Source organism: Scyliorhinus torazame, chromosome 11, assembly GCF_047496885.1.
Source record: "Scyliorhinus torazame isolate Kashiwa2021f chromosome 11, sScyTor2.1, whole genome shotgun sequence".
Lineage (NCBI taxonomy): Eukaryota > Metazoa > Chordata > Chondrichthyes > Carcharhiniformes > Scyliorhinidae > Scyliorhinus > Scyliorhinus torazame.
This window is the reverse complement of record NC_092717.1, coordinates 235,403,842-235,417,394: the sequence shown is the minus strand read 5'-3', so window position 1 is coordinate 235,417,394 and position 13,553 is coordinate 235,403,842. Positions and strand designations below refer to the sequence as shown.

At 49.7% G+C, this 13,553-nt stretch overlaps 1 protein-coding gene across 1 annotated transcript in view; it reads left to right on the top strand.

The window, feature by feature from the left end:
- LOC140385856 (dermatan-sulfate epimerase-like protein) overlaps positions 1-13,113 on the top strand; it is a 43,436-nt gene extending 30,323 nt beyond the window's left edge. The window contains exon 2 of the mRNA XM_072468449.1: positions 10,326-13,113. Coding sequence (XP_072324550.1) covers positions 10,326-12,921 — 2,596 coding nt within the window. The 3' untranslated portion in view covers positions 12,922-13,113. The remainder of the gene's footprint in view (positions 1-10,325) is intronic.
- Positions 13,114-13,553: the final 440 nt, after the last annotated feature.

Below are 13,553 nucleotides of genomic sequence, written 5' to 3'. Positions count from 1 at the left end.
AAATGAAATGGTTCTTGAAGCAAGGACGACGAAGAATACAACCTGGGAGTTCCCGGCAGGCTGCAAAACCCATGTTGTGTGCAGGGGTGTAGGACATGGGGGATAACTTCAAAAGGTGCTCATAGGAACATAGAACGTACAGTGCAGAAGGAGGCCATTCAGCCCATCGAGTCTGCACCGACCCACTTAAGCCACTATCCCAGGGTCGTCCTCTGCCAGCGGAGACACGCGGGGAAGCACAATCACTAGTCTATTCGGATGAGATAGGGTGCTCTTTCGGTGGGTCGGTGCAGACTCGATGGGCCAGGTGGCATCCTCCTGTACTATCGGGATTCTCGGTCCTCCTTGGAGCAAAGGAGATTGACGGAACAAGATTATGACAGGCTTCGATATAAGAAAAATTGTTCCCTTTAGCTGATTGTACAAGGATAGGTTTCGGGCAGGGGATGCAGGTGGAACCTTTTTAAACAGTGGTCGTTAACAACTGCTTATGAAGGGGGGTGGAAACAGAGGTGAAGAACAATTACAAAAGAAAATACACTTGCAGGGTAACAGAGGTGGAATGGGTGGCAGTGTTGGGTGGGGGGGGGGGGGGTTGCGTGTGGGACTGACTGGTCCCGATAGGCTGGATGGCCTCCTCCTGGGCCATAATGACGTGATGATTCTCTGAACATAGGCCCTGTACAGGACAATCCACAGCTGGGCAGAGTCAGCAGCTCGCTCATTGGGATTTTACAGCAGCTTTAGCAATGGAGCGAGTTTCATAGAATCAGAGAATCTACAGCGCAGAAGGAGGCCATTCGACCCATCGACTCTGCACAGGCCCTTGAAAAGGGCACCCTACTTAAACCCACACCTCCACCCTATCGCCATAACCCCACCCTAATCATTTTGGACACTAAGGGGCAATTCAGCGTGGCCACTCCACCTAACCTGCACATCACTGGACTGTGGGAGGAAACCAGAGGCACCCGGAGGAAAACCACGCAGACACGGGGAGAACGTGCAAACTCCACACAGACAGTGACCCAAGCCGTTAATCGAACTGGGCACCCTGGAGTTTTGAAGTGACAGTGCTAACCACTGTGCTACCGTGCCACCCACAGTTTGGTTGCACCTCAATAAAACGGAGATAAGCAGATGGATGAAATCGTATAATTCGACCGTGTGAGTCCAACCAGTGAAGACTTCGTCTCCCCCACCCCCGCACACCCCCCAACCCCAACCCCGATTCCCATTGACCTCCAAATGATCTACTTCTACTCCTACGTCTCTTGGTTTTTGTTTTTAAAAAACTTTTTGAGTGAAGTAATTTCTCCTCTGCTCAGTCCTGACTTTCAGCCGCTTGTTCTGAGGCTGGGCCCCACCCAGTGTTTTAGATTCCCTGACCAATGGAAACAATCTCTCGATGTCGAGCCGATCAAATCCTTCCAGAATCTTCTGGGTTTCAATGAGATCGCCTCTCATTCTTCTAAACCCTCGAGAATGCAAACCCAATTTACTCAGGCCCTAATCCTAGAGCAACCGGAGCATCCCGGTAGCACAAGTGGATAGCACTGTGGCTTCACAGCTCCAGGGTCCCAGGTTCGATTCCCCGCTGGGTGACTGTCTGTGCAGAGTCTGCACGTTCTCCCCGTGTCTGCGCGGGTTTCCTCCGGGCGCTCCGGTTTCCTCCCACAGTCCAAAGACGTGCAGGATTGGCCACGATAAATTGCCCTTAGTGACCAAAAAGGTTAGGAGGGATTATTGGGTTACGGGGATAGGTTGGAAGTGAGGGCTTAAATGGGTAGATGCGGACTTGATGGGCCGAATGGCCTCCTTCTGCACTGTATGCTCTATGTTGTTCCATGCATCCCAGTGGCCAATTTGGTGTACCCACGCTTTGCCGTCTCAAGTGAAAGTATGTTCTTTCTGAGGGAGGCCGGTTAGCTCAGTTGACTGGACGATGTGGAACGACGGCAACAGCGTGGGTTCAATTCCTGTACTAGCTGAGGTTCATGAAGGCCGCACCTTCTCAACCTCGCCTGAGGTGTGGTGATCCTCAGGGTAAATCACCACCAATCAGCTCTCCACCTCAAAAGGAAACATAATCTATGGTCCTGGAGACTATGGCGACTTCCATTTCACTTTCAGCCTTATTTAAACATCGAGACGAAAACTGCACATAATGTTCCAGGTGTGGCATCACAATTGTACAGCTGGAGAAAAATGTGTTTATTTCTGTACTCCAATCCCTTCGCAATAAAGGCCAACGTGTCAATTGCCTTCCTAAATGCTTGCTGTTCCGGCGTTCCACATACAAGCACACCCAAGAATCTTCGAACATCACCAGAGAATCCCGCCACCAGGGAATGACCAGAGAATTCCAGCCCTTGTTTTTCACTTATAACCTAACCTCTCCCTGTCTCTTCGCAGCCACTTTGTGACCTCACAATGGCTTACTTTTCCACCTACCTTTGTATCGTCGTCGATTTGGGGGCGTCTTTGTCAAGGCAGCACTCCCGAAACACAGCTCGGTCAGCCGAGATTGCATTGCTGAAATGAAATGAAAATCGCTTATTATCGCAGGTAGGCTTCAAATGAAGTTACTGTGAAAAGCCCCTAGTCGCCACATTCCGGCGCCTGTTCGGGGAGGCTGGTACGGGAATTGAAGCCAGCGATTTAGCCCTGAGCTAAACCTCCTGATCATGAGGCAGGAGTTCAGCCAGTAAGCTGACTGCTTCACCCTAACGTTCACCCAGCCAAGGGAACCGCTGCAGAAGAATTACAAAAGAGCAGCGCACGAATGCTTTGCTCCTTCTAATAACTTCGGAATTAAGCTGAATGCCTGAATGTCACACCACTTCCATTCACAAGGCGGTTCTTTCTGTGAAATGCCTCGTAAAGTCAAGCAGCGCAGAAGGAGACCATTCGGCCCATTGTACTGTGTTCGAAAGAAATATCCGATTGGTCGCAATCCAAAGCTTTCCCCAAAGCTTTTCCCATTTTTTGAAAGTTACTTTTGAATCTGCTTCCGCAGAGGCGAGGAGGTTTGTCAGAGATGCTCGAAATCCCGAGGGATCTGGACAGAGCAGATTGGGAGAAACTGTTCTGATTGGCAGAAGGGTGGAGGAACAGAGATCACCGTGCCTGGTGATTGGTTAAAATAAAAAAAAACAAATTACTCATGTGGGAAAAACTTTTTTTATGGAACGGGTGATTCCGATCTGGATTGCGTTGCCTGGGTGTATGGTGGAGGCAGATTTAATTGCGTCTTTCAGAGGGAAATTGAGTGTGCACCTCCTCAACAAATATTTTCAGGACTGCGGGGAAACGTCAGGGGAGTAGGATTAGCTTGAGTCCCTGTCACAAAGAACCAGTGCAGACCCAATGGGCCAAATGGCCTCCTTCTGTGCCATTCTGTCAGTCAATTGCCCAGGCAGTCCATTCCCGATCACAGAAACTCACTGAGCTAACTAACAAATATCCCCTCCTCCCCCTCTGGCTCTTTTGGCTAATTATTGCAAATCTGTCAGGAAATCTGCCGCCCACTCGATAACAATCTCCCATCATTGTCAACACCGCCATGAAACATCGGTCTTTGTAATTGGGGAACAGGTGTGTGGTTTTAAGTGTCTGTTGTGCTCTGGCCTGCAGTATGACCGAAGGAGAAGCTATAGCTGATAAGCTCACAGCCACCCGCAATAGTTTGCATCTTTCCTAGCCAAATTCTGGTTGGGAGGGCGAGCTGTGAGGAGGATACAGAGACCCTTCAGCGTGATTTGGGCAAGTTGAGTGAGTGGGCAAATGAATGGCAGATGCAGTGTAAATGTGAGGTTATTCGCATTTGGTAGCAAAAGCAGGAAGAACAAAGAACAGAGAAAAATTACAGCACAGGAATAGGGCCTTCGGCCCTCCAAACCTGCGCCGATCCAGATCCTCTATCTAAAACTGTCTCCTATTTTCTCAGGATCTGTATCCCTCTGCTCCCTGCATATTCATGTATCTGTCTAGATACATCTTAAATGACACTATCGTGCCCGCCTCTACCACCTCCGCCGGCAATGCGTTCCAGGCACCCACCACCCTCTGCGTAAAGAACTTTCCACGCATATCTCCCTTAAACTTTTCCCCTCTCACCTTGAACTCGTGACCCCTAGTAATTGAATGCCCCACTCTAGGAAAAAGCTTGTTGCTATCCATCCTGTCTATACCTCTCATGATTTTGTGGACCTCAATGAGGTCCCCCCTCAACCTCCGTCTTTCTAATGAAAATAATCCTAATCTACTCAATGTCTCTTCATAGCTAGCACCCTCCATACCAGGAAACATCCTGGTGAACCTCCTCTGCACCCTCTCTAAAGCATCCACATCCTTTTGGTAATATGGCGACCAGAACTGTACGCAGTATTCCAAATGTGGCCGAACCAAAGTCTTAAGGTAGACTATATCTGAATGGCCATAAATCAAGAGAGGGGAATGTGCAGCGAGACCTGGGTGTCCTCATACACCAGTTACTGAAGGTACAGCAGGTGATAGAGAAGGCAAATGGTACGTTAGGCTTCATAGTGAGAGGATTCGAGTACAGGGCCAGGTAATTATACAGGGCCTTGGTGAGGCCACACCTCGAATATTGTGTGCAGGTTTGGTCTCCATATCTGAGGAAGGATGTTTTTGCTCCGGATTGTTTGGATTGGATTTGGATTTTGTTTATTGTCACTTGTACAGAGGTACAGTGATAAGTGTGTTTCTGTTAGAAGCTCAATAGATCATTAAGGACATGAAAAGAAAATAAGAAAAGAAAAGAAAAGAAAATACATAATAGGGCAACACAAAGCATACAATGTAACTACATAACACCGGCATCGGGTGAAGCATACAGCGGTGTAGTGTTAATGAGGTCAGTCCACAAGAGGGTCATTTAGGAATCTAGTAACAGTGGGGAAGAAGCTGTTTTTGAGTCTGTTCATGCGTGTTCTCAGACTTTTGTATCTCCTGCCCGATGGAAGAAGTTGGAAGAGTGAGTAAGCCGGGTGGGAGGGGTCTTTGATTATGCTGCCCGCTTTCCCCAGGCAGGGGGAGGTGTAGATGGAGTCAATGGATGGGAGGCAGGTTTGTGTGATGGACTGGGCTGTGTTCACGACTCTCTGAGGTTTCTTGCGGTCTTAGGCCGAGCAGTTGCCATACCAGGCTGTGATGCAGCCAGATAGGATGTTTTCTATGGTGCATCTGTAAAAGTTGGGAAGAGTTAATGTGGACATGCCGAATTTCCTTAGTTTCCTGAGGAAGTATAGGCGCTGTTGTGCTTTCTTGGTGATAGCGTCGATGTGGGTGGACCAGGACAGATTGTTGGTGACGTGTATCCCTAGGGATTTGAAACTGCTAACCATCTCCACCTCGGCCCCGTTGATGCTGACAGGGGTGTGTAAAGTACTTTGCTTCCTGAAGTCAATGGCCAGCTCTTTAGTTTTGCTGGCATTGAGGGATAGATTGTTGTCGCTGAACCACTACACTAGGTTCTCTATCTCCCTCCTCTATTCTGACTCGTCGTCATTCGAGATCCGGTCCACTATGGTCGTATCATCAGCAAACTTGTAGATGGTATTGGAACCAAGTTTTGCCACGCAGTCGTGTGTGTACAGGGAGTATAGTCAGGGGCTAAGTACGCAGCCTTGCGGGGCCCCGGCATTGAGGACTATTGTGGATGAGGTGTGGTTTATTATTACAGAGTGTGGTCTGTGTGGTGATATACGTCACTGTAAGTACAGAAAGGGTTAATGTACATACACTACACCGAGCTAGACACTAGAGGGAGCACCAGAAACCTGACACACAGGCAGTCAACCAATAGGTCAGTAGGATAGAACGCGACCAATGGCCATTCACGATACACATAGAGGTGACACTACCACAGGAGGGCATTACACCAACCCATATAAAAGGACACATCACACATGCTCAGTCTCTTTCCAGTGGAGACACTCAGTGAGTACAGACACAGGGTTGATTGAGCATCACTCCCACCACGTGGATTGTAGCAGACTGGTTCGTCAGTCTGAGTAGCTGTAGAAGGATTAACAGTAGCATCGAATCCAAGTTGGAGAATTGTTAATAGTTTAATAAACGTGTTAAAGCTATCTCCAAGTCTGAACCTTCCTTTGTCAGAGTGCACATCAAGGAAGCAGCTTATGCTACAACAAGAGCATAACAAAACAGTCTGTGGGTCAAAAAGTCGAGGATCCAGTTGCAGAGTGAGGAGCCAAGTCCTAGGTTTTGGAGCATTGATATGTGCTTGGCTAGGATTATGGTGTTGAAGGCAGAGCTGTCGTCAATAAAAAGAAAGAAATCTTACAACACCAGGTTAAAGTCCAACAGGTTTGTTTCAAATCACTAGCTTTTGGAGCACTGCATCTGAGGAAGGAGCAGCGCTCCGAAAGCTAGTGATATCGAAACAAACCTGTTGGACTTTAACCTGGTGTTGTAAGACTTCTTACTGTGCTCACCCCAGTCCAACGCCGGCATCTCCACATCATAGTCAATAAATAGGAGTCTGAAGTAGGAGTCCATGTTGTGAGATGCTCTAGGGATGAGTGTAGGGCCATAGGAGACGGAGGGAGTGCAGCAAAGGTTTACCAGACCGATTCCTGGGATGGCGGGACAGAAACATGAGGAGACATTGAGTCAGTTAGAATTGTATTCGCTGGAGCTCAGAAGGATGAGTGGGGGGGCTCATAGCAACCTATAAAGGATGAGTGGGGGGGCTCATAGCAACGCCAGCTGGAGCATTGCGGACAATTCTTGACACTCTCCTTTAGGAAGGGTATCAAGGTTTTGGAGTGGATGCAGAGGAGATTTACCAGATTTATACTAGTGCGAGGAGAGATTTAAGTGACGTGGAGAGATTAAGCTGGCATTTCGCAGTTTAGAGCAGGGAAGGATAAGGAAAGGCCGAAACTAAAATGATAATAGGAACAAAGGAATTCGGAGCCAAAGGAGGTAGTTCAGCCCATCGAACTGCTCTGCCATTCAATCAGGCAAGTCAGAGGAAATTGAGGAGACAATTCTTCACAGGGGATTCTTCGGCTCTGAAACACACTCCCTTCAAAAGGTAGAGGAATCAAATTCCATAGGATCTTTTAAAAGGCATAGGACTTGAAGAGGATTCATTTGCAGGGCTATGTGGGGTAACAGAGGTTGAGGTTGCGGTTGGTTTGCTCAGTTGGCCAGTTGGACAGGGGGTGCTGGACATGTTGGATTTGATTCCCATTCTGGCGAAGGTAGTCTTGAGTCCACCTCTGACGGTGGGAGGAAAAGGTTTGTAGGCAGCCAGAGGGAGTTCCAGGTACCAAGCCAGGTTGTTTAAGAGGTGATGTGGGACTCCATCTCAGTTAATATAAAAATAAAAAGAACCTAAATCCCTCACCCCATACATCCCCTCATCCCTCATAACCCCAACCTTTCCCCTCACACACTCCCAAAGCCCCATCCATGTCCCCTCATGCTTCCTACCCAACCCTATGGTGTCTCATGTCCCTCTCAGGCTCTCTCATACATAATGAGACTTGTTTGGGAGCCCAGGAATCCATTACACTGTTGATATAGCTGAGCCCCAGGGAAACATTATTTGATTGACAGTAATGGCTCCCTGATCAATGCTGTTGGTTTCATAATATTTATTTACACAAGATAAAAGGTGCTTGCAATAAGACCATAAGACATTAGAGCAGAATTAGGCCGTCTAGCCCATCGCGGCTGCTCCACCATTCAATCATGACTGATTTAATTATTGAGAATGTAATAAATTTGGATGATTGACACTTTTATTGGGCTGTAGTAAAATTGAGTTTTTTTTAAGAAAGCGGAAGTTTACCAGCAATTACATTTTAAGTGCTTTTATCACACATCTGACTGTCATCATAAGTTTCCTTGGTTTTAGAACACAGAACATGGAACATAGAACATTACAGTGCAGTACAAGCCATTCGTCCCTCGATGTTGCGCCGACCTGTGAACCCACTCTAAAGCCCCTCTACACTATTCCCTTATCGTCCAGATGTCTATCCAATGACCATTTGAATGCCATTAGTGTTGGCGAGTCCACTACTGTTGCAGGCAGGGCATTCCACGCCCTTACTACTCTCTGAGTAAAGAACCTACCTCTGACATCTGTCCTATATCTATCTCCCCTCAATTTAAAGCTATGTCCCCTCGTGCTGAACATCACCATCCAAGGAAAAAGACTCTCACTGTCCACCCTATCCAATCCTCTGATCATCTTGTATGCCTCAATTAAGTCACCTCTTAACCTTCTTCTCTCTGACGAAAACAGCCTCAAGTCCCTCAGCCTTTCCTCATAAGATCTTCCCTCCATACCAGGCAACATTCTGGTAAATCTCCTCTGCACCCTTTCCAATGCTTCCACATCCTTCCTGTAATGCGGCGACCAGAATTAAACGCAATACTCCAAATGCGGCCGCACCAGAGTTTTGTACAGCTGCAACATGACCTCATGGCTCCGAAACTCAATCCCTCTACCAATAAAAGCTAACACACCGTACGCCTTCTTAACAACCCTCTCAACCTGGGTGGCAACTTTCAGGGATCTATGTACATGGATACCGAGATCTCTCTGCTCATCCACACTGCCAAGAATCTTACCATTTGCCCAGTACTCTGTCTTCCTGTTATTCCTTCCAAAATGAATCACTTCACACTTTTCTGCATTAAACTCCATTTGCCACCTCTCAGCCCAGCGCTGCAGCTTATCTATGTCCCTCTGTAACTTGTAACATCCTTCCGCACTGCCCACAACTCCACCGACTTTAGTGTCACCTGCAAATTTACTCACCCATCCTTCTACGCCCTCCTCCAGGTCATTTATAAAAATGACAAACAGCAGAGGCCCCAAAACAGATCCTTGTGGTACACCACTAGTAACTGGACTCCAGTCTGAAAATTTCCCATCAACCACCACCCTTTGTCTTCTTCCAGCTTGCCAATTTCTGATCCAAACTGCAAAATCACCCTGAATCCCATGCCTCCTTATTTCCTGCAGTAGCCTACCGTGGGGAACATTATCAAACGCTTTACTGAAATCCATATACACCACATCAACTGCTTTACCCTCATCCACCTGTTTGGTCACCTTCTCAAAGAACTCAATAAGGTTTGTGAGGCACGACCTACCCTTCACAAAACCGTGTTGACTATCTCTAATCAAATTATTCCATGAACGGCATGAGGAGCCTTACGGGTTGTTTGGGGTGGCATAACATGCGGGGCATGAGGAGCCATAAGGGTTGTTTGAGGGGGGGGTTCATATCTTGGCCTAGAAGGTATGAGGAGGACCTTTTGAACTTATCTCATGAAAGGTTCATTCCTGTAAACAATGGCTGTGACACCTCTGCAGTCCTGTGAACCACGACCCTGAAATCCAGCCACGACTCTACAAACATTGCGGAGGACTAGGACATTTCTATCCCTGCTACGGAACCATACCTGTCAGGAGTACAGTATGAGGGCTCGTAACACAAGCCAGCTCGCACTCCCAAAAATCGGAAACCCTGGGAATGGGGTCAGGAATCCTGCAACCGGGGAAACATGGCCCAAGACTCCCAACTTGGTTGAAAATCCAGCCCATTTAAGTTGGAGGCAATGAGGAATGTCTTCTCTCAGAGGGTCAGAGGGTTGTCTATCTTTGTAATTCTCTTGCACAAAGAGCTGTGGGGGCCGGCTCATTGAATAAATTCAAGGCTGAGTTCGACAGGGTTTTTGATCGACAATGGGGGTCAAATGTAATGGGGCATAGGTGAGACAGTGATGCTAAGGTGACAATCACATCAGCTCTAATCTTATTGAATGGGGGGTGGACAGGCTCGATGGGCCAAATGGCCTTCTTCTGCTCCTAGCCTTGTGATCTTATTGGTGCTTCGGGAGTCAGGAAAGTAATTGGTTGTCGGTGGACTATCACACAGTTCCTATTGGCCCACACGATGCCTGTTTGAGCGAGTTGGCAGTGATGGACGGTGATGCTGCCAAATTCCAGGGACTACTTTCCCACCTTTCCCTTCCTGCCTGAGATTTTACATGTGCAATAGTGCGGAGACCACTGAACAGGCAGGATAAACGTTCTGTGGAAGGGTCATTAGATAAGAAACGTGTTCCTCTCCTCAGATGCAGCCCAGCCCTGCTGTGCGTGTGTGTGTGTGTGTGTGTGCCGCATTTACAGTTTTCATTTCAGGCGTGCAGGATAAGTGGCAGGAGGTCAGGCAGTCTGTTTGTTTTAACCCTGTCACCAAGCGAGGTCTGTCTAACGTCCGTGTGTGTGTGTGCTCCCTCTGTTCCAGGTACGTGCTGAGGAACGGCAGCGGGAACTGGCTGGCGAAGCAGATCCGGAAGCATCGGCCCAAAGATGGGCCGATGGAGGCCTCCAGCGCCCACAGGTGGTGTACCCTCCACACCGAATACATCTGGTACGACCCCGAACTGACGCCACAACCCCCCGCTGATCATGGCACCCCCAAGCTGCATGTCTTCTCCAACTGGGGCGTTGTCACGTATGGCGGGGGCCTGCCGAACAATTTGGGGAATACCTTTGTGTCTTTTAAATCGGGGAAGCTGGGAGGACGCGCAGTGTTCGAGATAGTCCACGAGAATCCATACTCCTGGATTGATGGCTGGAAGAACTTTAATCCAGGACATGAACATCCAGATCAAAATTCCTTTACCTTTGCCCCCAATGGACAGGTGTTTGTCTCCGAGGCGCTATACGGTCCGAAATACAGTTACTTGAATAACGTGTTGGTCTTCGCCCCATCTCCCAGCAGCCAGTGCAACCAGCCCTGGGAGGGGCAGCTTGGCGAGTGTGGCCAGTGGCTCAACTGGATGGTGGATGAGGTCGGGAGGTCGTCTGGGGAGCTGGTAACGGCGACGCAGCAAGGCGGGATGCTGTTCACCAGCGGTGAGGCCGCGGCGGCCTACTCGTCCGCCATGCGGCTCAGCAGTGTGTACCGCGCCCTGCTGCTCCTCAATCCACAGGTCCTGCTCGTGGTCGACCACATCGAGCGACGGGACGAATCCCCCGTCACCCTGGCCAGCGCTTTCTTCCACAACCTGGACATTGACTTCAAGTACGTCCCCTACCAAACCTCGGAGCAGCTGAACGGAGCCTTGATGGACATCTGGGACGCTCAGTACAAGATGTTTTGGTTCGACCACCGCGGCAACAGCCCGGAGCCCCGGATACAGGAGGCCGAACAAACGGCCGAGTTCAAGAAGAGGTGGACCCAATTTGTCAACGTGACCTTTGCCCTCGGGAAGCGTGTCACCCGGATGGCCTACGTGTTCCACGGCCCGTATGTCAAAATATCCAACTGCCGGTTTGTTGACGACAGCCGACGCGGGCTGAAGATAACACTAAACGTTAACGACACGGAGGTGGTCGTGTCTGTGGTGACTCAGTATACCGACCCCACCGCTCGCTTCAGTTATTTGGGATTTGGGGGCTATGCCAAAGTGGAGGATGCCAATCAGGTCACTCGATTTGGTTTCGGGACGACCGCTCTTCAGAGCCAGAGCAGAACCACCAGCAGCTTCTTCCATTTTGGGTTAACGGTGAAAGTGCTCATGGCCATTGCCCTGAGCCTTGGCCTGGTCCTGCTGGCTGCACACTGGAAGCTCTACATCTCCTTCAGCAAGCTGCTGCGCTTCACGTTGCTGATGGTCATCACGCTGTGGTTTATGGAGCTGGTGGCCCTGTGGAGCACGTGCAGGCAGCCCATGTGCGGAATGAACTGGAACGGGAACGAGGCCGACTTGGACACGGACGGCCGCTCCGAGCAGTGGGACGAGAGCCTCGGCAAGATGTCGCCCGTCGTCATCGCCTCACTCCCGGGCTCAGGAGCGGAAATCCTGAAGCACCTCTTCGTGAACCACACGGACTTCGCCTACATCCGGGTCCCCACGGAGCACCTCGACATTCCCGAGATGGAATTTGAGTTCGACTCCTTCGTCGACGCTTGCGAGTGGAAGCTCTCCGACGTCCAGGCCGGTCGCTATCGGCTGATCCAGGGCTGGCTCCAGTCCCTGGTGCACAACACAAAGCTCCATTTGCAGAACATCCAACTGCACACGGGGAGCAGAGGCCCGCTTCCCGCCGAAAAGCCCGGAGAAGCCAAGAAGAGGAAGTACAGAAGAAAGGCCTCCTCCTTGGATCAGAATACAAAGTACAAGGAAAACGTAGAGAAGGACACGGAATATATCAAAGGACTGAGGAGGCACCTTGCGTCCTACCCCAACGCACGTGTTGTCCTCAGCTTAAGCAGCGGGAGTTGGACACTAAAGCTCCCATTTGTCCAGGGAGTTATTGGACCTTCAATGAAGGCTTTGTATATGGTGAGGGACCCACGTGCATGGATCTATTCACTGCTCTATAATAGCAAACCCAGTCTCTATGCCCTAAGGAATGTTCCTCAGCATCTAGCCATGCTTTTTAAGGAAGAGAACAAGGAAAAATGCAACTTGGACTCTGGATATGCCTTTGAATACGAGCTACTCCGGAGACAGTTCTCCACCCCTGCCAAGGACACAGTGTCCCTCTTGGCTCATCTGTGGCTCGCCAACACCCGGGCAACGTTGAGGATAAACAAGGAGCTGCCGCCCGCCAACTACCAGCTGCTGAAATTCGAAGACGTCGTCGACTTTCCTCAGGAAACGGCCGAGAGGGTCTATGCCTTTTTGGGCTTCCCCCTCCCCCCGGCTGTACTAAACAGGATACTCTTTGCCACGTCGACAAACCTGTTCCACCTGCCGTTCGAGGGCGAGGTCTCGCCCGCCAACCTCCACACCTGGAGGGGCAAAATGCCCCAGAAGGACGTCAGGGCCATCGAGGACATCTGCTGGTCAGTGATGACTCAGTTCGGGTATTCCAGGTTGACCAGTTGAAACCTGTGCCCCGCAGCGGTTGCAAGAAAGCGCTGACAACATTGTGGCGTCGAGGTTCGTGCAGGTCTGGGAGCTGCGGGCGCAGATGTGTCATTCGACAAACTTTGGGTCAAGAAAGACAGAACCCGTCCATGCTTTGCTCGGTATTGCTTGAGGAATAATTGTTGCCCCAGGGTCCCACAGGGGAGAGGATGAGGGGGGGGGGGTGCGTACTGGGGAAGCAGGGCAGCGTGGGGAACCTTTCAGTGAACGGGAAATACAGAGATTGAGGAATACATTGGGAGGAGGGAACATAAAGGAATCTGGCGGCATTCATTGATGTTGCAATAGGCTTTATCGCAGAAAGCAACATTCAGGAATGTGTCCTTCAGCTGAGCCCATTAAGTAATAATGAGCTGCAGATGGTGTTTCCTGTCTGTGCGGCTGACTCTCAAGCTCTGTGGCTGTGAACCCGTTGCCAAACAGTCTCGGAGAGAGGGCAGCCGCTCCCGAGGAGAGACAGAGATATACGACCAGAAAAACAATCTCAGGCTCACGTGGGACTTTTACTGTCTTGCATAGCGCTTCGGATTTATCGCTTGCAAGAACAGCGCATCAAAATGCATCATGGGAATGCTCTGCAAAATTTATGG